General features: G+C 37.8%; 3 protein-coding genes across 3 annotated transcripts in view; 2 read left to right on the forward strand and 1 right to left on the reverse strand.

Annotated features, from left to right (window-relative positions):
- LOC139127912 (uncharacterized) overlaps positions 1 to 12,738 on the forward strand; it is a 38,913-nt gene extending 26,175 nt beyond the window's left edge. The window contains exon 3 of the mRNA XM_070693771.1: positions 11,001 to 12,738. Coding sequence (XP_070549872.1) covers positions 11,098 to 12,738 — 1,641 coding nt within the window. The 5' untranslated portion in view covers positions 11,001 to 11,097. The remainder of the gene's footprint in view (positions 1 to 11,000) is intronic.
- On the reverse strand, positions 5,202 to 7,496 carry LOC139127901 (uncharacterized). The gene is made up of 3 exons (XM_070693760.1): positions 7,127 to 7,496; positions 6,158 to 6,287; positions 5,202 to 5,873 (listed from the first exon to the last, which is right to left on the reverse strand). The coding sequence occupies exons 1-3, from the start codon at positions 7,494 to 7,496 to the stop codon at positions 5,351 to 5,353; spliced, it is 1,023 nt and encodes a 340-aa protein (XP_070549861.1). The 3' UTR covers positions 5,202 to 5,350.
- A 974-nt stretch (positions 12,739 to 13,712) lies between the features above and the next one.
- On the forward strand, positions 13,713 to 23,118 carry LOC139127924 (uncharacterized). Its single transcript, XM_070693780.1, has 6 exons — positions 13,713 to 14,196; positions 14,705 to 14,817; positions 15,539 to 15,614; positions 17,032 to 17,144; positions 20,212 to 20,269; positions 22,997 to 23,118. The coding sequence occupies exons 1-6, from the start codon at positions 13,989 to 13,991 to the stop codon at positions 23,116 to 23,118; spliced, it is 690 nt and encodes a 229-aa protein (XP_070549881.1). The 5' UTR covers positions 13,713 to 13,988.
- The last annotated feature ends 4,190 nt before the right edge of the window (positions 23,119 to 27,308 follow it).

The raw sequence follows: 27,308 nt of genomic DNA on the forward strand, positions 1-27,308 counted from the left end.
TTTCAATATTGTTTTAACATAGTACAATAAATCTGCTTAGCATGTTTCGCCAACTTTGATCGAGTTAATCCAGGTATATATCCCTAATTAGGACAGTTCATTAAACATACAATATAGGAATTAGCCGAAGTTAAAATGCTATCAATGACTTTCAATAATGTTAATCGTTGTATCTTCTATGAACATATAAAGTTTCGTAAATTTGATCCAGTATATATATATATATATATATATATATTATATATATATATATATATATATATATATATTATATATATATATATATATATATATATATATCGAAGTATATAGTGTCCTCGTGGGAAATTACAGTGCTCGATGCTAAAGCAGAGCGTAATAAATAATAACACAAAATTACTTCATGTAGAAAGCAATGATATCTGTTACTTAAGTTTCATGCATCCTGCAATTATTAGACAGAAGAAGTAAAAGGATTCTTAGCTCGACAGTCTTATATATGTATGATCGGGACGTACCATTCTATGGGTCGATGGTGTTAAATTTGATAAATATTATTTGTTTTGGTGGCGACATTTTGAAACCAACTCCGAGCGTTTGTTTAACAGCGTCACGGTAGATTTGTCAGCTTTGATAATGTGTAGTTTTTCTGATATACAAAGACTACATCGGTTGCTTATGTTAGAGTAACTTGATGCTTTGTCAATAATTGACCAAGAAATGTCAAAGACCTGGTTTTTTTTTGTTTGAGGGACCAGACGTACTATGAAATCCCCGCGCAGTGCCGATACCTTTCGTTACGGAACGATTGCATGTGATTAGCGAAGCATCAGGTTACTCTAATATATTTATATATAAGCAAGCGATTTAATCTTTGTATATCAGAAAAACTACACATTATCAGTGCTGAAAGATCTACGCTGTTAAACAAACGTGAGTTAATAATAAGAAAACTATTTTCCAGATTGTTTTGCCAATCAGTGCAATATATACTGTATATACTGATAAACTACAAATTTAAACGAGAAATACTCTTTCATCAAATACTTAGTCATCGTCAATAATTTTACATTAGTTTGGTTGCTTTTAGTCCCCACGGACACCGTCCGGGAGGACTTATAGGTTTGGTCATGTCCGTGCGTCCGTGCGTGCGTGCGTGCGTGCGTCCGTCCGTCCGTTCGTTAGGTCACGCAGATATCTCAGAGATGCCTCGAGTGATTTCATTAAAACTTGATACAAGGATTACTTCATATGTCATACAGATGCGCGTCGATTTATTTTGTGATACAACCCAATATGGCCGCCAGGCGGCCATTTTATTACGATTTTTTCATACACAGAGCCATAACTCAGACATGTTTCAACCGATTATTCAAAGTTGGTACAAGGACATTGACCAATGTCATAGATATGCACGTCAATTTGTTTTGTGATACGATCGAATATGGCCGCCGTGCGGCCATTTTGTAACGATTTTTTTCATGTACAGAGCCATAACTCAGGCATATCTCAACCGATTTTATTCAAAGTTGGTACAAGGACATTGGCCTATGTCATACATATGCACATCGATTTGTTTTGTGATACGAATCAATATGGTGCCAGGCAGCCATTTTACTCAGACATGTTTCAACCGATTTTATTCAAAGTTGGTACAAGGACATTGAACAATTATGTCATAGATATGCACCTCAATGTGTTTTGTGATACGATCCAATATTGCCACCAGACGGCCATTTTGTAACGATTTTTTCATGTACAGAGCCATAACTCAGGCATATCTCAGCCGATTTTATTCAAAGTTGGTACAAGGACATTGAACAATGTCATAGATATGCACGTCAATTTGTTTTGTGATATGATCCAATATGGCTACTGTGCGGTCATTTTATTACGATTTTTTCGTGTTCAGAGCCATAATTCAGGCATATCTCAACTGATTTCATTCAAAGTTGGTACAAGGACATTGACCTATGTCATACATATGCACATTGATTTGTTTTGAGATATGATCCAATATGGCCACCCTGTGGCCATTTTTTTATGATTTTCCATGTCCTGAACCACAACCCAGACATCCACAAGCAAATTATTCAAAGTTGGTACAAGGACATTGACTTATAGTATACATATGTACGATGATTTGTTTCTTGATATGGTCTGATATGGCCACGTGGTGGCAATTTTGTTACGGTTTTTTCAGATCGAGAGCCATAACTCTGGCAAGTCTCAACTGATTTTATTCAAAGTTTGTAGCTGGACATTGTCATACATATTCGTATTGATTTTTTAAACAGTAAGATCAAATATCGCTGCGTGGCGGCGATTTTGTTACGATTTTCTCATGTACTGAGCCATAACTGAGACATATTTCCACCAGTATCATTCAAAGTTGGTACAAGGACATTGACCTATTCATACATGCTCGTCAATTTGTTTCACGTCATGGAGCAGTATCATGTTAATTATTGAAGTTTCATAATTAGGCTTATATGTCAAGAAATACTTCATCAAATTTCATGAAACTTTGTACAGATGTTAAGCTCACATTGCTTTAACAGTGAAAAAGACATTTATCAGTGCCATTTTGGAGGCATCATGGGCCAGTGGCTAGAGCTGTCGACTCACGATCAAAGGATGGTGAGTTCGAGCCCCGGCATGGCTGTAGTGTTGTGTCCTTGGGCAAGGCACTTTATTCCTCATTGCTTCTCCCCACCCAGGAGTGATGGGTACCTGGTAGGACAGAGGTTGTTATGTGTGCGTTTAGCTCTGCTGCGCTTATTGGCTGCACATGTGAGCTGTTGTCTGCTCCCCAGGGAGTTGAGTGGTATCATATTAGGTCAAGTGACCAGGGGTAATAATAATTGTATAGCGCCTTGATCACATCTACTTGTGGATATGTGCGCTATATAAGAACCAAATATTATTATTATTATTATTATTATTTTAATTAATTTGTAATTGCCTATGTAGTGAACTTTCCTAATTAGAGTGATATATCCACAAATACAATCTCAAATTTGACGATCAGATTTTGATCTCATGGTGTTGTAAATACTGCATTAAACTTTATGAAATATGGTACCAGTGATAATCTATTAGCGATAGGATAGTATGAAAAAATGTTTAGTAACATCCTGTCAACTAATTCTGAGTTGACTCATTAATGACCTTTAGGATAGTGGCCTAAATTGGTTTTACGTTTTTCATCACCATGGAACTCATTCTTGGACATTGAGTGCCATCTTTATCACAGTATTTTTATCACAGACCTAATAAAGAGGACTCTATCCTCTCTGAGGACTTGTAATCAAAGTACCCATAAACAAGTGGGGACTGTGTCATCAACGATGACTTGTTTCCTGCAGAATTGTTCCAATGGAACTATTAAGTATAATTCCATACAACATATCATCAATCTCAAACGCAAATATTCCCTGTAAGATAGTTGTGGTGTCTTTTGGATGCTGTTACGAGGTTGTGGATGAAAGACACAACACAAAACGGGAGTGTCGCAACAAAGAACAATAACCAAGCTATCAAGAATATGTATATATCATAAAAGTTTGAAAAAGCTGCAACTTTTCTCTGTGGTTTGTTCTAGCCAAGTTGATACAGCAGAACAGCTGAGGTAAAATTGAATTTAGTAATGGAATACAAGACCTTGAAGTGTGGTCCATATGTTTTTCTTCTTAACAACTATGAGCTGAAACTTATTTTAGATGAATCCATAAAGCCACATGTCTAGTCAGAAAGTGATTGGGAATGGTAACTCCTCCGATTGTTATTATCAAAAATGATGTTGTCTACATTTTTGTTGATGTTGAAATTCGAGGCATGCTTTTGATGCAATTTCAACATGTAATTGGAATCTGTGGACTGGAGAACAGATGAGACAGGAGATATGTTATCCAATTTCTGCCAGGAAAGCAACGTTGTTATACCTTCACGTTACATCCATTGAGGTTTTTATAATTGGTCTACACCAGATTAAAGGATCGGAAACCAAATAGATTACATTATACTTCAAAAAAGCAAGAGATCTAGTTCCTTATGCGCAAAAACCAACTCTAGAGTAGACAGTGGATCAGACCACCTGATTCCTGTCTTACCTATGATATTGAAGCTGAATACACTTACCAGACTTCACTTGAATTAGATATTTGAAGGCTAAAAAGCAGCAGCATGGAACAAGTTCCAAAACCCAGTAAAATATTATCTTGAGGAGTCTCGAGAGAAAAGATTCATGTCGAGAAATCAAGAAAGCGAGCATTGGCATGGCACAGACAGCACAGAAAAGATTTTAAAACAGGAAACATTCCCGAAGTACAGAAAAGTTATCTTCTTCCACTATTTCGAACAAATCACGTCCTTCTTCAGTGTCCACACTTGATCTGACAATGTCAATGCTTCCTTGATGAACTTACATAGTGTTGTGGGTACAATGTCTGAATTCCGGAAGAAATATTCGACCTAGCAGATCAAAGAAAGAAGGTCAAAAAATAAGGGCCTTGACAAGGATAAGGATCGCCTTGAATATCGAAAGCTTGGTGGGATAATACATAATCCAATCAGAAAGGATAAAACAAAATCCAAAACAGATAAGTATTTTAAGGTAGAAGGGCATAGTACGTAGTAACAATCAACATCAGAGAGATATTTTAAAAAAGTCAAACAACTAAAAACCAAATGCTCAACTCAGCTCCATGTACCAAAAGACCAATGAAAATGGAACGATGCCTACATAGAAAGAAAATGCGATAGAAATTTGAACAGTACTGTGAGATGTTGTACGCGTCAAAAGAAGGGAGTGGCCTAAAGGATTTCAAAGTCGATATCTCGATAGGCAAGATTTGACAAGCAGTCAGAAAACTAAGAATTGAAAAATCACGACGGATTGATTATATCTCGGAAGAGCTACTCAAAGAAAGTTATATGGAAGGAGTAGTCTTTCCTAACATCTTGAAAAGAAAGTAATGACCAGAAGATCAACCAAAAGAATTTAACTAAAGGTGTGATATCATCAGTAATTAAGAACTTAAAATTCCAGCAGCCTTTTTTATTTATTTTGTCCAACATGATATGTCATGAAACAGTGTTGGAAACTGGCCAAATATTTGCCAGACATCAGGACTGGTAACTTTCAAAACTTGCCTGTCCTGCCAGAAAGTTGCCTGTCCTGAATTTTTGACAAATCCATTCATTCAAAATACACAAAACCATTATGTACTTCAAACTGTAAACAACTTTATTGTCAACCTGAATTCCACTGTTTGAAATGAATTCTAATCCGGACTTGAATACAAAATTTCTACAATAACAATGATTTCATCATGGATCTGTGCATGGTCTGACATGAGTCAAGCACAGATTACATCAAGTCAGTGTCACTACCAACATCACTTTCCAGGAGATCAGAAAAGTCTGATTCATAATCAGAGTCCAGTCCCTGTCCTGCTTCAAATGACTGTGTATCTGCTGCAGCCTCTGTCCCCTGCTCCACAGGCATGTCAGATGCATGCTGAGCATCGTCTTTTGCTTCCACTGCCTCATTAGACTCTGCCATGATAACATTCAACTTCTTTCTGTGTCTCACATCCATGAAATTAGGTTTCCTGTGATGATGGTGATTCCACTGCTGAATTGCAGGCATAGGATTGAAGGATGACACTGAAGGGGAATGCAGCTGAATTGTCATCAGCATTGACATTGTGGTACTTTTAAGTTTGTTCCTGTAGCTTGTTTTGGTGACTTTCATTTGAGAGAAACCTCTCTCACATTCTGATGTTCCAGCTGGTAAAGATAGTATGAGATCTACCAGACCAAGGACGTTTGGATACTGAGTATGGAAGAGCCGGTTGATTGTTTGCCAGGTCATGCTATGAATATTGAAACTGAAATAAAAAGAAAAGATTGTTTTTATATGTGCCATCTATTAGCTGTGTGGGCAAGCTTAACTCTCAGCATGTCAACATTTTGTAGAACTAAAAGACACAAAAAGTAGTGGATACACAGAATAAAAATACTAAAAATGGCAGTCAAAATTACTGTATCTGTGCCAAAATTAGCTAAACTAAGCTGAGCTGTGTAGTGCAGTTTTTCATTATGATGTCACTAAGTCATTTTTCCTAAATTCTCTGGGACTACACATATCATTTCACCGGTATATACAGTGTACCTGTCAGTGTTGTATAAAGCCTGTTTGAGACTGGTCCACTCCAACTCAGCAGCTGACACATCTATACCTGCTTCACTGAGATTGTGATGGTAGTGGTCAATAAATGCTGCCAGTAAATGATCGCCAAAATCTGAAATATAATATTTGAATTGTTGTTACAAGTATCTGTACATAAAAAAAATCGAAAAATATGTTACATAATTAATTTATACAACAATTTATTTTTGGTAAAATGCCAGTCACATACCAATTGCATCATCATAAGTAGCAGGCCATGAAGTCACATCTGCAAGTTTTGTACACTCAAGCACCCCTTTATCGGTATCTTGAAACCTAGTCTCTAGGGCTTTTATCAATCCTTGGACAAACTTAGAAACATTGTTGTCAATTTCTGTGGATGACTGACTTCGAGTAAGCCTCTCCCCTTCGAATACTCCATCATTGCTATCTAAGGAAGCTTGCAGTTTTCTCTGCTCTGGTCCTGATCTGAAAAAACACCTCATCTATTTCTAACTAAGTCTACATCTACCATCAGTTATCAGACTATACCAACCATGATACATCTGTTACATGATTTAAATTTTAAAGCAGTTTTTAATGAATACTAAATTGTAATTACCTATTTTCAAATTTCTTGATGTCTTCTGCTGTTGCCTTAAGTTGTGCATGTACCCGGTAAATGCACGTCTGTCGCTGCTGTAGGAACATTGACAACTTCACAGTGACAGCCAGGGTGTTTAAGGAAATGAGCAAACAACAGGACCGACCGTAACCGTAACGTTCCTATCAGGAATTTGCTTTGGGCTGTGCTGCAGACTGAGTGCGTGACAAAGACAAATAATGGATTCAAATCAATGATTAAAATATTCAGTCTGTTTATGCTACCTGACAATACCGGCTATGGAGTTTATTGTTTGTAGATTTTTGACAAATAAATCTCAGTCGAAAACAGTAGTACATTTACCTGACTTAAATGTCGCATCAGTGCTGGGTATGCTTTGATCATATTCTGGAGAGCTCTCTGTGTGTGACCAATCCAGCGTGTACCACCAACACGTGTCGGCATGATGACCTGCTTATCCAAGGCTTGGAATGCCTCCTCCAAGCCCCCAGTCTGCTGTTGACTTTTATGGAAGAACGTGAAGAGTTGGTCAAGTAAGTTATAGACTTGCTTGAAGAGACTCGATGTTTTCATTGCATCTTTGAATGCCAATTCCACCCGATGTGACATGCATTTTACCAGTATGATAGACTGATTGACATTTCTCTGAAAAATGCTGATGACACCATTGACATGACCAGTATTGACACTTGCTCCATCACCAATGAAGCCGACCATTTCTTAATAATTTAATCCTGTGTTATGTTGGGGAATATCAATGCTTTCTGGATGGCAGTATATATTCCCTGAACATTCCCACTTTCACATGCCACCATACCAAGGAAATAGCAATGTGTGACTCCTCCAGTAGCAAAATGCACGTATACTACTTCATTTTCCACTACTGATATATCTGTTGACCCGTCAGACATAATGGAGATGAATTTTGCTTCTTGCAGTTTGCCCTCTATTTCACTACGCACCACTTCAGATATTGCTACCATGAATTCTTTGCAGCTGTGATTATTTCTGTAAGTTTGTCCGATGTCCACCTGTTTTTTTTCATCAACTTCGCACATCCACACAAAATCTGACACAGGTCTGGAATGTTTTACAAGAGCATGTGTATTTCTGAAAAGTGAGCTTATATCCAATCTCGCTACTGTTTTTTCGTTCAACTTCTCTAAGATTTTATCAGCCGGCATTTGTTTGGACGGTGGCGCATTTCTGGCATCGTAAATAGACTGAGAGCCTCTCTGTGGCCAAGTGATGTCTCATGACCTGTCAATGAATCATGACGCAAATTGGAGGAGCCTGTCACAAACTGTCCTTTTGCGTACTTACGGTACTTATCTGCCGGCTTCCGTCCCGACAGTGGACTGTAGATCGCTCTGCATACCTTACAGTAAAGTTTGGTATCATCAGTGATCAGCCAAGCAAACTCTGTCTTCCAAGACGCGACGACTTTCCTTTTCCGTTTCGTCCTATCGTACGCATTGTTGGCTTCCTTCTTACTTTCACCGGTGTCTTTATTTTTCTTTGGGGAGGTTCTATTCCAAAGTATCGACTCAGCATTGTCTTTACGTATAAACGCAAACCCGTGCCGTTGTTGTACTTGTACTAACTCATGGTACTTGTGCTGGAGGACGCATGTGCACTGGCTGATATCGCGCAAATCTCGCTTAGTGTGAGATTTACTAGTATGAGCGACTTCCTGTTTACCCGTGTTTACATGTCTCGCTTGCATTGCGTTCCGGCGTCACACAGTTGAACAGTTTCAGTAGCATAAGCGCGTCGAAGTCGGACGTATTGGTATACTACATTTCGTTTATTTTACACAACATCTAGAAGAAGCTGATCGATGAGATTACTGGGTGTGCCGTATGGGCTACTATCGAGAGCCCGACACACGGACGTGGAAGTACGATTTTCCTCCCGTCCGACTGAAAAGTTACCCGTCTCGGACGGGAGGACGGGCGCAGTTTCCAATGCTGCATGAAATATGTGATCACAATTGATCACTCTATGGAGGATAAAAAGCAACATTAGGAACCTCCTTTGGAGCTAACGATGGGTTTACAGTTGGCTGAAAGAAAGGCCGAGATTATGTGGTCACCATACATTTCTAACATCTACCTGAAATATTGTTTACGGAAAGCACTTGATAGGGGCTATTATATTGTCCAGTAGGTACACCAACAACTGACTTCAGCTATACTGATGGTGCTACCCTCAGTGCAAGAACAGCATCTAAGCTGAACACCTGATAAACAGAGTTAAGGAGGCGAATGAGGAACAAGGAATATACCTTGTTGTAAAAAGACAAACGCCATGATATGGAGCAGGAGGAAGGATCAGCATTTAACTCTTTCGACGAAATATCTACTAGTATGTCGTCAATAATTTAATTTTCTGGGATTAAATTTTATCTACAGTGAAGACAGCACCCATAATATACACAATTGTTCGCCTATTTAAAGAAAACCTGCCATTTCTCTCGATAGATGGACAGGAGAAATTAGAGAATAAACAAAGATACGTGTAATGAATTCCCATGTTTTCCCAGTTGTTGCATATATACGAATATGCAACCCACAGCCACGCTGTTGGAATGGCAGAAAAAAGAAGATACTGAAGAAGAATCTCAGCATTCGAATCTTGGTGTTGTTGAAGGATGCTTGGGTATTCTTGGAAGGAGCGCTAATCACCTTCATAGTGGTTGATGCAATCAAGAATGTTAAACGATATGGATAAGATCATGCAGGCTACAATAATTTTCCACCAAATTTAGTTCAATATTTGATACTTCATTGTAATAATATTAATAATGATTTTTATCAACCGGTTGTTTTAAAAGTTTATGAACATTATTAAGCGGGAAAAAGATATTCTGAACAGTTAACAATAGTAGAGACACAGATACTGCTCCAATACATGAGCAATGTTTTTTTGCCTTTCGATCTATTGTCTGCCCTGAAAAGTTACTAACAGCGCGGAAATCGTGCACGAAACACAACAAACAAAGACGCCAACAGGACGGTGACCAAGTGCATAGAGTAGAAACCTTAGAATTTGCTGTTGTTTCTTGTCATAATACTTCCTTAAAAAGGCAAAATATTGCCAGTAATTCAGCTTTAATGACGTGCATGACGTGGAGTGTACTCATCGAAAAGAACAGCCAACAACGTATTTGTGGTTCAGTCTCCATTGATACTGATGCAAGTTTATGTTCATTTTTCGTTAGCGGTAAAGTTTGAAAGCAGAACGTGAAAAAATGTATTAATGAGAGATTTATGGAAAATGTCAGCATTGTGTGGCACGTCTCAGTGCGATCGATCTCGATCGCAATGAAACGCGATCGTTTGATCGCCGCATATTTCATGGATTTAAACACCCAAATTCGGACCAAATTGTGTCCAACGGAACAGCTACGTCAAACTTTGAGTCGGGTACACCTGCGGTTAACAAATCGATAGAAGAAGAGGACAGCTGTGCATATCACAAGCTGACATACATCATTATGTCTGAAAATGTATCAAAAAGATAACACTTGAATTGTCGCCATTAGCATATTGAATTGGCTTAGATATTAGGAATTTTCAGCGTTATTTTCAGCGTAACACTTTCTTTAATACTTTTGTCATTTGAGCCGACACATTCAGCCGGCTATTGAACCACTCTTTTTTGGGAGTGGAGATTTAGCCGAGCGGTTCTCTCTGTGGCCTCTCCGCTAGGCGACTGATGCCGTATGTTTTGGGTTCGAACCCGATTGAAAACTAGCCGTATATTCCATATCTTTCTGCTTTAAATCTATCGACATCCTTACTTCCACACAAACAAGTAGGCTCAGTTAAGGCCTAGCAGAGTAAAGAAGAAATAGTTATGCAAAGATCAAGTAATTTACTTAGTATTTAAATGTTCTGAGAGTCTGAGAGCTCATTACTATTACTATCTGACAAACTTACTCTAAAGAGTGCACCATAAAATGCTAATTTATAGCTCTACATGAATGGTATGCCTGATTTGCGACCGCCAATAATATTTGACTACGTGTTTGCTGCCACATTTCATCTTCTACATTTTCATACATCTATGATTTATGACCAAAATTTATCAATATTGAAAGGACATGAGGGTATATTTCATTGGTTGAAAAGCGATCATCTTTATGTTCTGTAACCTGTCATCGTGACAACAGATAACTGTGGTCATTGGCTCGAAACAATGTTTTCAACATTTTAGATGCCGATTCGATGCAAGGTCTAAGCTACAGTCACCAACTGTTGAAACATTTTAACAGTTGCTTTTGAAGACAAAACTTGAATCAGGATTTCGAGTGATGGCTTCGCAAAATACCAGTCCTACTGTTCTCGGCTTATCTGAATGTTGGAATGAAAGGGTTAAGGCAGAGATCAAAGGTTTCCTTTCGGAAATAGGAGAGAAATTGGCAGTGGTCTGTACTATCCTGGATGACAAAATTGAAGAAAGTGCAGAGCAAGATGCTTCGAAAAATGAAGTTTTTCTTATTCACGGAAAGCGGAAGAAATATTCCAATCCCAGGCTCGATCCTCCATCACCAGTATGGCTTCTTAATTATGAAAATTACTACCCAGAAATACGGGTATTACAGAACGTCAAATATATTATCGGACTTTCACAGCTTACCGAACCAGCTGCTAACGAAATACATCACACATTATTTCCTGACGCTAAACTTTATTTCTTGGAAGAGAATCCTGGGGCATTGTTTGTCTTTGATTCGTGGAACAAACGATCTTGCAGTCTGCGAGCCTTTCACAGAGTTCTAATCAAGGACTTGTCTGCAAGGAAAAAAGAAAAACTCGATGTCTACACAACCGTTCTTGCCACTGATTCAGACATAAGTGAATGCCAGAAAACGGATGCACAAAATTCATGTGTAACATTAATCACCGCTAAAAGAAATCCCTGGGTGACAGAAAGTGAAGATCGAGCAAACATGCTGTGGCTGATGAACTATCAATGTTATTATCCAGAACTGAAAACCTTAACAAATATCAGATACGTGATCGGATATGCCCCGAAGACTGGCCGTGCAGCCGCTGAAATCAAGAAAAACTTGTTTCCAGATGCAAAACTAGTCCTCATCAACCACCGATATACAGACCTTGATGGCAACATGCTTGAACTTGCAAGCGAGGCCGATATACTTTTCTCGATAGGACCTAAATTACACGAGGATCTAAACAATGCATACAGGGGAGGATATGATGAAATATCCCTGACAGAGATACCTCATGAGGAAATCTTGCCCAAACCATCAGAACTGAATAAGAAATGTGCAAAGTTATCGAAGACAACTAACAGAAGGTACGTGCTAACATATCCTTGGAAAATGGAATCTGAAGAGCAATTGTCAAGATGTGAGAAAATAACTGCTGCAATTACTTCTGTAGTGAACAGAGAAAAAGGTTTTTTCCATACTCCACTCAAATGGACTATCTTTGGATCAACAAAGGAAAAAGAAAATGAAATAATCTCACACTTAGCAATGAAACTCAAGCAAGGTTGTATAAAGCCAACTTTCGTTAAGGGAAGCAGTCGGGACGAAATAAGGACAGGTCTCAAACAATCACACATTTGCCTTATAACAGCATGGGATGAAGAGTATGGGTTTGATGGATTGGAGGCAATGGCATTGGGCGTACCATTTCTCGCGCCAGATCATGAACAGATTGCAGAGTTTATAAGAAAACACTTCGATCTGTGTTTCGAGCACTGTGTTGTTCGAAATAACGAGAACTGGGGAGAGAAGATTTTACAAGTGTTGCATACGCATCTAGAAGCCTCATTTAGACGAGCTGAAGGTTTCAAGCAAGACTTCAAAGAAAGTGAAGATGTGCTCGAAAGTTACACAAGGTTTGCCGCATTCTTGCCTACAGAAAAAGGGAAAGACAATGTTCAAGAAGCAACTGCAAAGGATGGTAAGTTTTACTATTAAATGGAGCAAACGTTTTTGTTGTGCACGTGCGCTTAGCTACAATAAGAGTAGTGAAATTAGACATAACAGTTACTGCACAATGTGAACAAGGAAGTATTAACACCACTCTTTCCTATATACATTGCACCAAGGCTAAGGTGTTTCTCAGGAGATTTTTGCTGATCACGTAGTAATATATAAACTTATATATAATCTGAATTAGAAGATTAAGAGAGGCCAAACATTCCAGTCCCCACGTGACGTCATCTGGCATAGATTTTAGATAGGGCTGCCTAATATCAGAGTCCTTCTTTTGAGTTAGTGTATGTTGCAATTATTCTTTAAGTTATTTTGATAAAATTCGTCATCAAGACCAGGAAATGGTTCCTATTTCATTTGCGACGTTATTAAACGCGCCATTTTTGAACTTCTAGTGTTACACCATTTTGTTTATGGATTAAAATGTACTCACTCAAGCAGTGTTTCATGCAAAAAGTACTTCCCACAACCACCAAAATGGCTATACTGCAGCTGATTGTTCTGAAAACCTTCTTTTGTGGAGCAATTACAGCAATAATTATTGGTATATTTTATTAAATCCTTACACAAGTGCAACTTGCAATGCACAGTATTGCATGCATACATACATACATACATACATACATACATACATACATACATACATACATACATACATACATACATACATACAGACATACAGACAGACAGACAGACAGACAGACAGACACACACACACACACACACACACACACACAGACACACAGACACACAGACTGCTGTAATTTTATTAAATGCCGACTGTCTACTTTGCTTCGAGAATTTAGTGCGCACAACATAATAGCAACATTAACGTAACGTGTGATAAAGCTGTGATAGAACACTTTTAAGGTGTATCTTTACATACATTAAAATCTTTCCATTTTCACTAGCAAGTTCCTCACTCCGGCGAGGTCATTTTATGTGATAAGTAACTGTGTATCATATGTATTCCAGGTCTTAAAGTACTGGCCGCTATAGACGAGACAAACTTTCACGAGGCCACTGCTAGGTTAGTCAATTTGGAGCATGGAAACAAGTCAAAGGAAAAACAGAAGTTAACAGACGAGAAAATCCGCTTAGCCTTATCAAAGACTAAAGATGGATTGCAGCAGAGAACGCAGGTTGTTTTAGTAAACGAGACAATTAGGGAAGATTTAATTCAAGTATGTAAAGACAGTGGTGCTGACTTTGTTGACGGAAAGGAGGGATCTATGGTCATTGAGTTAAAATTTTCCTGTCTGGAGAGTGCGTCTAAGTTTGAGGCTAAACATAAATCTTATAGATTTCATAGAGATCTTGAAGGACTACTCTTCACAGAGGAGATGAAACTGGAGGCCAACAACGTCAATGTGCAGTTGAAATTGAGCGTAACCTTTGATGCAGCAGAGATGGGAGCCATTAAGCGTTTCTTCTTAAAACGTAAATATATGAATCTTACCAATTTGTGTGCGAAAGAAAGACCGTAATGTCAATTTGAACAAAGATCGTTACATAGTACACGGTGTTAGACGTCGAAGTCGCTGTTTGACCATTTTAGTTTGTTTATATCAGAATTTTTTGTTGTTTAACTGCCTGACACATGCTGCAATGCGAGTATACCATACATACATCCACACTGCTTGAAGAATGATTGGATAAAACACTGAAATCATATATTTGGCGATATAAAATAGCAACAGCACACGTGATCATGATTATACAGTCTATTATTCAATAATACAGTCTACTATTCATATGATAAGGTTTTACATAACTATTAGTCGCGTGTCAGCATTTCTTATAATGTAAGTCCACTGTGCAAAACTTCCTTTTAGCATCAGGTCTTCATACTCATTTAATTGATGAACTTAGGTCACTCTACAGACATATATTCTAAACGGGAGTAGTGTTTCATCAATAATGACCACCTTTCCAAACACTTTATAAGGTGACGGTGGAGAAACACCAAACGTATATCTCACTAGCTCTGATGAGGAACTTGATGATCAGTATTCTGAGGAAGACATGAAAACAAATTCAGATGGAATTATCGCAAAACCAGTAAGTAAATTCTTCATATGTACTAAATAAGAGGAACTTAAATACAAAATCGCTCTTTTTGACCTTTTGTGATATCGAGGAAAACCTGGGATATTTGCTTTAAGTCACTGAGGGTACAAAGTGATGCCTTTACATAACTGCAAAATGTGTCAAAATATATCCCTTTACCGAATATAAAGATCACATTATCCTCGAGACAAAATGGATTTGTTTTCCTTTTCCGACTTGCTTTCCTATAACAAACAAACATTGTCACGGTGTAAGGAAAGAACGCCATTACACATTTCATTACAAAAGCTTGCATTGGGTCACAACGTTTGTAACGGTGTATGTTAAGCCATGCATGGTGACAGTTGTGCACGGAACTTCATTTTTGGTACAGACAGCAAAATGTCTCCCTGAATGTTTTATCTTGTTGGGCGTAACCAGAGGTGATGTTGTGCATATGCAGTTGACTAGTATTTCAGCATGTTTCAAGAAGCGAAAAAACGGAAACTCCTCTTCTTACCGAAAAAATCATGAAAGAAGGTCGCAAAAAGAGAGAATTTGTCCCTTTATGAGCAAATAACGCATATCATGGATGCTATTTACAATCTATATTAAATGTAAATATGATTGCTAAGAGAGTCCATAGGGAATAATTATTTTCACATACCTAATGAAAAATAGTACAGAAATTCATTATATCGTCCTTATCCAGCTTATAAATGACATTGCATAGTCTTGCTTTTTCGACCAGGCTACAGACTCGCACAACGATACTAGACTACAATCTGTCGAAGAACGACATCGCACAGGTGAGCTTCGTTTGGTTACATTCTGTTTCAAATTGATAATGGCCTGAAATACCATGTTTAAAATGATGTCATGTAGGTCATTCAGAAATGTTTATATAAGTTACGTGGATCTTTGAAAATAATCAGGTACACACCCTTCCAGCATTGGAAATCCTCAGGTCAAAATCAGATTTGTATACCAGCCGGGAAGACAACTACAAACCACAAAACATACAACAACAAACATTTCACGGACAACGAACACATCAAGTTAAAATTAAAAGGAGAAGATTATACAGACCCTTTTATAAATCCAGTAACCAGGTGTCATCAGGTGTTTCGAAGAAGCTACGTCACGCCTCATATATAGCACCAGCAAATCTGATGTATCGAGCCCGAAACATGTTATATTTACATCTCGATCAAATGCACTCCATGTAATGCACGTTATGAGTGAAAAACAGATACCTAACGGCAAACCTTCTGCGGTGTTACTTAACTGCTACATTTAATCGCTGATCTATGATTTATTACAAAAAAGACCAGCGAAGTCAGCGATTTTGTGTACAGCAATGTTCAATACAAAAACCGAAAACGATTCAGCCCTATATAATGAAAGGATATTACAAAATTTTGAAATGTGTCATTAGGCATATAGTTAGCTAAGCACAGCATAAATAAGTATACAAGTCCAACAGAAGCAAGGCAGACATTGGAAATTCAGAAAGGATGTTTAGCCATAAATACTGCATGGCATAGGCAGTTAGCTAGACTAAGAATTAACATCTGGATTGACAAGTCTGCCAGTGTCGTGCAGTATTTATAGCTAAATATCCTCTCCAGAAAGTTCTAACATCACGTATTACAGTTTCGTGCTTGGAGGGAACTCTGAAAGATATGCCATTATTATTTAAGTTACGCGCCTGAAGGGAGCACCGAAAAATGCAACTGAATGATGAATTGTGGCTGGCACGATGCATTCTAGGAAAGTATGAGCCCGTGTCGAAAGTCAAAAACACACTGACACCCCCGTATTGGGCATTTCAAAAACATGGTGACTCCCCGTATCATTAAAGACAAAAACAGACTGACCCCTCCTGAATCCACCCCACCCCCTGGCCGAAGAAACTGACAGTCCCTAATAGCCGAAGGCATTGATTTTACCAGGGGAATGCCATGCTATAAATACCGCATAATGTTGACCGATCGATAAGGGACTGGTCAGCTCAGTTTCTTCGGCCTGGAGGGAGGTGGTGGATTCACGGGAGGTCACCCTGTTTTGAATTTCGTGATGGGGGTCACAGTGTTTTGAATTTCGACACGGACTTTGCCTAAACTGCATCGTGTCAGCCACGAATTTCATCTTTCAACTGCGTTTTTCATCAATAATGTAGTAGTTTTTCATCAATAATGACAACGCTTCCAAACATTTTATAAGGTGATGGTGGAGAAACACCAAATGTATATCTTACTAGCTCTGATGAGGAACTTCATGATCAGTATTCTGAGGAAGATATGAAAACAAATTCAGATGGAATTAATGCAAAACCAGTAAGTAAATTCTTCATGTGTACTAAATAAGGGGAATTTAAATACAAAATCGCTCTTTTTGACCTTTTGTGATATCAAGGAAAACCTAGGATATTTGCTTTAAGTCACTGAGGGTACAAAGTGATGCCTTTACATAACTGCAAAATGTGTCAAAAGATATCCCTTTACCGAATATAAAGATCACATTATCCTCGAGAGAAAATGGATTTGCTTTCCTTTTCCGACTTGCTTTCCTACAGCAAACAAACATTGTCACGGTGTAAGGAAAAACGCCATTACACATTCCATTACAAAAGCTTGCATCGGGTCACAACTTTGTAACGGTGTATGTTAAGCCATGCATGGTGACAGTTTGCACGGAAACTACATTTTTGGTACAGACAGCAAAATGTCTCCCTGAATGTTTTATCTTGTTTGGCGTAACCAGGGGTGATGTTGTGCATATGCAGTTGACTAGTATTTCAGCATGTTTCAAGAAGCGAAAAAACGGAAACTGCTCTTCATACCGAAAAAAATCATGAAAAGAAGGTCGCAAAAAAGAGGAATTTGTCCCTTGAAGAGCAAATAACGCATATCATGGATGCTATTTACAATCTATATTAAATGTAAATATGATTGCTAAGAGAGTCCATAGGGAATAATTATTTTCACATACCTAATGAAAAATAGTACAGAAATTCATTATATCGTCCTTATCCAGCTTATAAATGACATTGCATAGTCTTGCTTTTTCGACCAGGCTACAGACTCGCACAACGATACTAGACTACAATCTGTCGAAGAACGACATCGTACAGGTGAGCTTCGCTTTGGCAACATTCTGTTTGATAATGGCCTGAAATACCATGTTTAAAATGATGTCATGTAGGTCATTCAGAAATGTTTATATAAGTTACGTGGATCTTTGTAAAATAATCAGGTACACACCCTTCCAGCAATGGAAATCCTCAGGTCAAAAGCAGATTTGTATACCAGCCGGAAATACAACTACAAACCACAATACAAATAACAAACATTTCACGGACAACGAACACATCAAGTTAAAATTAAAAGGAGAAGATATACAGACCCTTTTATAAATCCAGTAACCAGGTGTCATCAGGTGTTTCGAAGAAGCTACGTCACGCCTCATATATAGCACCAGCAAATCTGATGTATCGAGCCCGAAACATGTATATTTACATCTCGATCAAATGCACTCCATGTAATGCACGTTATGAGTGAAAAACAGATACCTAACGGCAAACCTTCTGCGGTGTTACTTAACTGCTACATTTAATCGCTGATCTATGATTTTATTACAAAAAAGACCAGCGAAGTCAGCGATTTTGTGTACAGCAATGTTCAATACAAAAACCGAAAACGATTCAGCCCTATATAATGAAAGGATATTACAAAATTGTGAAATGTGTCATTAGGCATATAGTTAGCTAAGCACAGCATAAATAAGTATACAAGTTCAACAGAAGCAAGGCAGATATTGGAAATTCAGAAAGGATGTTTAGCCATAAATACTGCATGGCATAGGCAGTTAGCTAGACTAAGAATTAACATCTGGATTGACAAGTCTGCCAGTGTCGTGCAGTATTTATAGCTAAATATCCTCTCCAGAAAGTTCTAACATCACGTATTACAGTTTCGTGCTTGGAGGGAACTCTGAAAGATATGCCATTATTATTTAAGTTACGCGCCTGAAGGGAGCACCGAAAAATGCAACTGAATGATGAATTGTGGCTGGCACGATGCATTCTTGGAAAGAATGAGCCCGTGTCAAAATTCAAAAACACACTGACACCCCCGTATTGGGCATTTCAAAAACATGGTGACTCCCCGTATCATTAAAGACAAAAACAGACTGACCCCTCCTGAATCCACCCCACCCCCTGGCCGAAGAAACTGACAGTCCCTAATAGCCGAAGGCATTGATTTTACCAGGGGAATGCCATGCTATAAATACCGCATAATGTTGACCGATCGATAAGTGACTGGTCAGCTCAGTTTCTTCGGCCTGGAGGGAGGTGGTGGATTCACGGGAGGTCACCCTGTTTTTGACTTTCGTGATGGAGGTCACAGTGTTTTGAATTTCGACACGGACTTTGCCTAAACTGCATCGTGTCAGCCACGAATTTCATCATTCAACTGCGTTTTTCATCAATAATGAAGTAGTTTTTCATCAATAATGACAACGTTTCCAAACACTTTATAAGGTGACGGTGGAGAAACACCAAACGTATATCTCACTAGCTCTGATGAGGAACTTGATGATCAGTATTCTGAGGAAGACATGAAAACAAATTCAGATGGAATTATCGCAAAACCAGTAAGTAAATTCTTCATATGTACTAAATAAGAGGAACTTAAATACAAAATCGCTCTTTTTGACCTTTTGTGATATCAAGGAAAACCTGGATATTTGCATAAAGTCACTGAGGGTACAAAGTGATGGCTTTACATAACTGCAAAACGTGTCAAAATGTATCCCTTTACCGGATATAAAGATCATTTCGTTGGTTATCCTCGAGACAAAATGGATTTGTTTTCCTTTTCCGACTTGCTTTCCTATAACAAACAAACATTGTCACGGTGTAAGGAAAGAACGCCATTACACATTTCATTACAAAAGCTTGCATTGGGTCACAACGTTTGTAACGGTGTATGTTAAGCCATGCATGGTGACAGTTGTGCACGGAACTTCATTTTTGGTACAGACAGCAAAATGTCTCCCTGAATGTTTTATCTTGTTGGGCGTAACCAGAGGTGATGTTGTGCATATGCAGTTGACTAGTATTTCAGCATGTTTCAAGAAGCGAAAAAACGGAAACTGCTCTTCATACCGAAAAAAATAATTATAAGAAGGTCGCAAAAAGAGAGAATTTGTCCCTTTATGAGCAAATAACGCATATCATGGATGCTATTTACAATCTATATTAAATGTAAATATGATTGCTAAGAGAGTCCATAGGGAATAATTATTTTCACATACCTAATGAAAAATAGTACAGAAATTCATTATATCGTCCTTATCCAGCTTATAAATGACATTGCATAGTCTTGCTTTTTCGACCAGGCCACAGACTCGCACAAAGATACTAGACTACAATCCGTCGAAGAACGACATTGCACAGGTGAGCTTTGTTTTGGTTACATTCTGTTTCAAATGATAATGGCCTGAAGTGCCATGTTTAAAATGATGTCGGTGGGTCATTCAGAAATGTTTATATAAGTTATGTGGATCTTTGTAAAATAATCAGGTACACACCCTTCCAGCAATGGAAATCCTCAGGTCAAAAGCAGATTTGTATACCAGCCGGGAAGACAACTACAAAGCACAAAACATACAACAACAAACATTTCACGGACAACGAACACATCAAGTTAAAATTAAAAGGAGAAGATTATACAGACCCTTTTATAAATCCAGTAACCAGGTGACATCAGGTGTTTCGAAGAAGCTACGTCACGCCTCATACATAGCACCAGCAAATCTGATGTATCGAGCCCGAAACATGTATATTTACATCTCGATCAAAAGCACTCCATGTAATGCACGTTGTGAGTGAAAAACAGATACCTTACGACAAACCTTCTGCGGTGTTACTTAACTGCTATATTTAATCGCTGATCGATGGTTTTATTACGAAAAAGGCCGACGAAGTCAGCTATTTTCTGTAAAGCAATGTTCAATACTAAAACCGAAAACGATTCAGCCCTATATAATTAACGGAAATTACAAAAATGTGTCATTAGGCATATAGTAAGCTAAGCTCGGCATAAATAAGTATCCAAATCCAACAGAAGCAAGGCAGATATTGGACATTCAGAAATGAAGTTTAGCCATAGATACTGCATGGCATAGGCAGTTAGCTAGACTAAGAATTAACATCTGGATTGACAAGTCTGCCAGTGTCGTGCAGTATTTATAGCTAAATATCCTCTCCAGAAAGTTCTAACATCACGTATTACAGTTTCGTGCTTGGAGGGAACTCTGAAAGATATGCCATTATTATTTAAGTTACGCGCCTGAAGGGAGCACCGAAAAATGCAACTGAATGATGAATTGTGGCTGGCACGATGCATTCTAGGAAAGTATGAGCCCGTGTCGAAAGTCAAAAACACACTGACACCCCGTATTGGGCATTTCAAAACATGGTGACTCCCGTATCATTAAAGACAAAAACAGACTGACCCCTCCTGAATCCACCCCACCCCCTGGCCGAAGAAACTGACAGTCCCTAATAGCCGAAGGCATTGATTTTACCAGGGGAATGCCATGCTGTAAATGCCGCATGATGTTGACCGATCGATAAGGGACTGGTCAGCTCAGTTTCTTCGGCCTGGAGGGAGGTTGTGGATTCACGGGAGGTCACCCTGTTTTTGAATTTGGTGATGGGGGTCACAATGTTTTGAATTTCGACACGGACTTTGCCTAAACTGCATCGTGCCAGTCACGAATTTCATCATTCAGCTGCGTTTTTCGGCGTCTTTCGGGCGCGTAACTTTAGTAATCAGACAAATTTTTCAGTGCGCCCTTCGGGCTCGTGACCTCACTATATCAGATATATATATATATATATATATATATTATATATATATATATATATATATATATATATATATATATATATATATATATATCGACCCCCTCTTCAGGCGCGGTACTTTCATAAATCAGAGATATATAGGCCTATCAGAGATATGTTGATGTTTGCAAATTGAAAGTCTGTTTTGTAAAATGTACTAACCATTATGAAATCTGCAGTTCATATGTAAAGCATGACAAATTTCCGATACTTTTCTGTTTTCTCTATGAGATCTCAATGTACGAAAGCATTCTGAGGATGCAACTATTTTCCTTTGTGTCACAGGTTTACTGTATATAGGTGCTTTTTTCATCACTAAAATAATAGTTAACAAAAGGCATTTTTGTCATTATATCTATGCTTGTATGATTTCAATGTAAAAGTAAAAGGTCCTCTCAGACACTGCACATATCAGATTTAGCTACAACTTCTAAAAGTAGCTCGCTATGGCTTCTCTGGAGGTGTAATTGGTGGCTGACAAGTCAAAACAACCATCAAAGTTCTTGATTTTCTGCTTTTCTCTCTTTGATATTAATGATTGACATCCAAAAGTGTGGAATACATTCACAGCTCATTCAAAATATTGACACTTTGAAATCCCTATATGACATGCAACCATTTCATAAAAACACAGTTAAAACACAGAATGACTGAATGTTTAACATATGCCCCCAAATTACATATATATTTAAAATATATATATTTAATATTTAATTTTTATATATATATATATATATAATATATAATATATATATATATATATATATATATATATATATATATATATATATATATATATATATATATATATGTATGTATATTGCATTTTGACGTGAATATTGCACTTTTGACGTCGGCAAAAAAATAATCCCCCCCCCCCCCCCCCCCAGCTGAAGAAACTTACCAGTCTCTAATCTCGAAGCTGACTCAGCCGGTATACAATAATAGGTGCACGTTACATTTTCCGGATCGTAGTCTTATTTGAATCACAGAATTTCGATTGCTTTATTGATACGATTATCACTGGAACCTAAGATATATAATCAAACTGCACCTGTACAGCTCTGCATTTACCCTACAAGCTAGTCTACATCACGTTGAGTAGTATTTTTGAAAAGTAATGTATGCTTCTACTGAGAGTTTGTCTGTGCTTCAGAAAAACAGTGATATCAATAAAGTAATCGAGACGTAATATGATTCAAATCAGACATTCATCCCACAAGTATGTCAAACTACATTGTTTCGATCAATTGTACCATATATATATTACAGGCAGAGAGGTGAATATTGCTCAAGCTATTGGCGACCTTGAGAGAACTAAGATCACGGGTCCAGGTCCATCAGAGGAGAGTGAACGCACAAGTCGTTCAACATTAGAACATGCGTCACATTAGAACCTATGTACTCTTACCCTGATTTCAAAATTGACCCCTCTCACACGAAAAAGTGCACTCCAGAAGATTCACCAAAACGTATCCGAACACAAGGAAGAGCCAGTTTCTGTTCCTCGCAAAAATTCGAATCTCAATTCAAGCCTGCTAAGTCACTCACAGCAGCAAAAACCCCGACTGCTGACTCAATTAAGAGAGATTGTACTATTCCTTGCTCATTGAGTAAGGCAAAACAAGCGCCTCCAAAGATATTCAAGGTGTTACGATCCACAACACGTGCTACATATCGACAGAGAAACAGAAGTAGTGCTGACAAGTACGACAAGAAAATTCGTGTTAGACTTGCCGGGTTAGAAAGAAGACGTGCTCTTACACATATAGTCAAATCAAAAGTCAAAGGTATGTCAGTTCCAATATTGCACGTTATTTGTGAATCGAAATTGATAGCAAAACACGTTTCAATGAGGGACATCGCTTTACATGACATTCCTGGCACGTCATTGTCTGTATAATCTTTTTCCAAAAAAGTGGAAAATATAGCTAAACATTTTGTCAAAAAAATTACGGAGACAAAACCTGGGGCTGTAGGATCTGAAACAAAAAGTTTAAAAGATAGATCATAGAATTCGATCACATCAAATATGTGTCAATCGATTTCCTTGACTGCCATATGAAGCGTATATTACATTACAGCATAGACCTTAAAAACGTTTTTTAAGGTCTATGATTACAGCGAGCGAGGCTTTTCAATTTTAATATTTTTTCAGTGGAATTGAGATTTGTTCTGCAAAATCCGTTGAACGATGGAAAGCGTTTCGAAGATTTATCTTTTACCGAGCACTTTCATTTGATTTTATGGCAGATGATTCGTTTTCCAAGCTGGACCGTTTATTGTTCTCCTTAAATAGCATTTATAATAACACGCAACATGCTTGTTCCGCGTTGTAGAATACGTCACGTGACAAGAAAAATATGTCTAGTACCCACCAGAATCGAAAAGATGACTTCAGAGGGTATTTTGAATGGTTATTTCCCTGGGAAACATTTTAGACCAAATTAGAAAAAGTGCCCGGTCACGTGACCGTAGTGTCGTTTGCAGATTTGAAACACTGGCGCCAGGGATGCGCAACGAGCCTCTCTCTAAAACAACAGGATTTTCTATTTCAACAGCGTAGGAACTTGAAAAGCTCATCGACAAAATAGATCAAGTGCAACCAAGAATGTTGCTAGGTATGCGTATAATGTATTTTGGAAGAAAGTGGTACCACTGTTACCGCTGTAGAGAGGTCGCCGAGTAAACTTGTCACTATGGATTGTTGCGGTGTACAATATCAAAACACATTAACCACAACATAATACAACATGTGAGTGTAGCGTGTTGTAAAGCACATACAATCTGTCCTTCATTCTGTCTATAGCGCCCGTTTATTACATTATTATACCGAGAAACACATCGTTATACCTCTCGACAAACGGCCTCGGGAATACCGGTGTGTTGCTGGTACGCACGGCACTTCATGGTAATAAACGGGCGGTATAACCCTCATGACCAGGTAATAAGTGTTTACTAGCAACTGCTCAGATGTACAGATAATTTGTGTTTTGTATGTATTTATTCTTCTTGTATTCGTCATGTATAGCGCCCTGAGAGGTATGCGTAGTGCGCTTAAGAGTTTTTAAATAATATCAATAATATTATCTTTTAAAATACGAATGCCAGCAAAAATCGTTTGGCAGCATTCTGATATAATTTTTCGAACAATTTTTCATGATACAGAGCAAAAACAACGAGAAAGTACATAATGCTAGCTAGCTGGAGAACCGTTAAAACGTTTATAACAGCTTTGACGAGCTAAACATATCATTGTTTCAGATGAGAGAAAGAAAGCGTCAACTTGAAAGTTTTTTGTTTAACAACGTAAGTTTCATTTAGCACATCAAAATACCGTTGCTCTCATTTTCAATTTTGTTTCTTTAGCTCCCAAATCAAGTGCAGCAAGTTCTGCGGAAGCAATTCGATCTTGCAAATTTAGATATCGACGCTCAATTTCTCCAAAAATAGATAAGAAACATCCACTGTCACGGAGGCTAAAGAAAATCTACAGGTACTTGATCACGCGTCAAGGTCGACTACCTTGCATCGCTTACAGGAAAATAGACACAATAATCAACAAGCTATCACATCAAGGTATCAAGACAGTGAGCTATCAACCCACTGGCCATGAACGAAAGATATTGCCTATAATCGTAAGAGCATGATGAGTGACTACCATTCTTCATCTGGCTGATAAAATTGCCATTCAATTCTTTCCTCTCGAGGATCAAGGACCAGCATACTATAAAAGTAGTACATGCAGGTCAATATCTATTATGTTATAAATACTTCTTCTGATGACTGCAAAATGCATTCTCGTCCCTGGAATTAAAGAATCCCTTCATGGCCATATCTGGGTATTACTATATTGCGAATACTTTGTCCGACACTTTCTTTCTTTTCACTGAGGGTATTTAAAGTTTTTACAAATAGGTGGAAACTGTTCTTTTGCAGGAAAACGTGAAAAGAAAAAAGCTTTACCCTCTTTACGAATGATATCATTGTTCATGGTCAGAGAGCTGACCAAAATTCATGAATAACCGGTAAATTTGTCAGAGTCCGGTTATAAATTAACTAATTGCAATTAACATAGTGATACACATTGTTCTTCATGTACAGCTGATATGGTATACACGGTAGCCATGTATAGATAGTGCTATAGTCAAGAAAAGGCTTAGTATGTGCAGTATCAGTAGTATCATATAATCATTTGACTCGCCTGGAATCGAATGGAAATACTTTTTTGGTCTGTGACAAGTAAATAGTCAATAGAACTTCAGGCTTTGTGATCGTTTCCCCAAAATCATAACGTCACGGCATGATCACCCTTTTACGGTATCTTGAACATTAGTGTCGGTATCAACTGTGGGCGTTAACATTTGGCATTTAGTAGGATTTTTTTTATGGCATAGAACTAAAAAAAAAATATTTGCCGAAATATGACATGCAATACGGACACATTTTAGGGGATTCCGAAGCAGTAATGCTGTAGTTGTTATAAAAGCGAATAATCATGTACCATTGCTGTATTATACCAAGCATCCGATCAACAATCCATTTTAAACTTAATTTTTATGAGATCGTATAGCTGTAAGTGCGCAACATTTACAGGGCATCGATTTTGGGCATTGATTTATGTGGACTGCATGGATTCTGCAGAAAATCTCAAATTTGTGATCCCTGAAACGATATTGTTAAGCTTAGATCAGATTTTTATTTCTAACAAAGTTGCCTTCAATGACGATCGAAGATTTTCCTGTGAATTGTCATCAACTCAGTGGATTCATTCACTATCTCATAAAAGTGTCATCATATTTACCAACTGCCATCATTCAACACCGAAAGTGGAATTTCGTGCGAGCAACTCAAGATATTCACTCATTGACATTGTCACCAGATTTGCGGCATGTTGCTAAAAGAAACTGGCGACAGAGTTCAATTGTGAACCAAGTTGTTACTGTGTTAACGTTATTGTTAATGTTTGACAAAATCTACTTATTGGAAAGTTTGAACGTTTTAAAATCGATGACAAGGTATGACCAAATTTAATTTTTCTTTAATGTCGGAAGAATATATGATTGCATTGCAAAGCAAACTAATGAATGATGTTAAATGAGTAAAGAAATGATCTAAATTTATTTTTCGTTTGATGCAAACGACTGAAAGTGTTACCTTTGTATGCATTTGTGTATTTTATGTCTTTAAATATCACTGTCATATCAGCAAATGACAGCAGCATTGAACAGACGAGCGAAAATTTAAAAATCAAAGTGAGATTTTCATTCCCCCACGTCATATGGCTATGATGATAAAAAAGAATATAATACAATCGAAAAAGCTTTTTTCCGGAACTCAATCAGTCCATGGCACCTCAAAAATAGAGTATTGTAAAATATCATCATTTGCACAATACACAAAGCCGACATGCCAAGGAACCCATTAACTAAATTTGAAAGCTATTGGACTAGCATTTATGAAAAATTTGTTTTTCTGACAACAGTCCTTCCATTAACAAAACGATGAGAAAACTGCTCTAAATTTTTTTCATGTACAGTGAAAATTTCATAATAATTATAACAAGTCGAAATTAAATCATTTT

The sequence above is a fragment of the Ptychodera flava genome, chromosome 3, assembly GCF_041260155.1.
Source record: "Ptychodera flava strain L36383 chromosome 3, AS_Pfla_20210202, whole genome shotgun sequence".
Lineage (NCBI taxonomy): Eukaryota > Metazoa > Hemichordata > Enteropneusta > Ptychoderidae > Ptychodera > Ptychodera flava.

Bases quoted from the DNA above. Each gene is read 5' to 3' on its own strand.
- LOC139127924 (XM_070693780.1), top strand. From the start codon at position 13,989: ATGGTCATTGAGTTAAAATTTTCCTGTCTGGAGAGTGCGTCTAAGTTT. The intron at 15,615-17,031 runs GTGAGCTTCGTT...ACATTTTATAAG, and splicing joins CGAAGAACGACATCGCACAG to GTGATGGTGGAGAAACACCA. The intron at 17,145-20,211 runs GTAAGTAAATTC...TTTTTCGACCAG, and splicing joins ATGGAATTAATGCAAAACCA to GCCACAGACTCGCACAAAGA.
- LOC139127901 (XM_070693760.1), bottom strand. From the start codon at position 7,496: ATGGTCGGCTTCATTGGTGATGGAGCAAGTGTCAATACTGGTCATGTC. The intron at 6,288-7,126 runs GTCAGGTAAATG...ATTATATTTCAG, and splicing joins AGCACTGATGCGACATTTAA to ATTTTGGCGATCATTTACTG. The intron at 5,874-6,157 runs GTACACTGTATA...TTTTTATTTCAG, and splicing joins GCTTTATACAACACTGACAG to TTTCAATATTCATAGCATGA.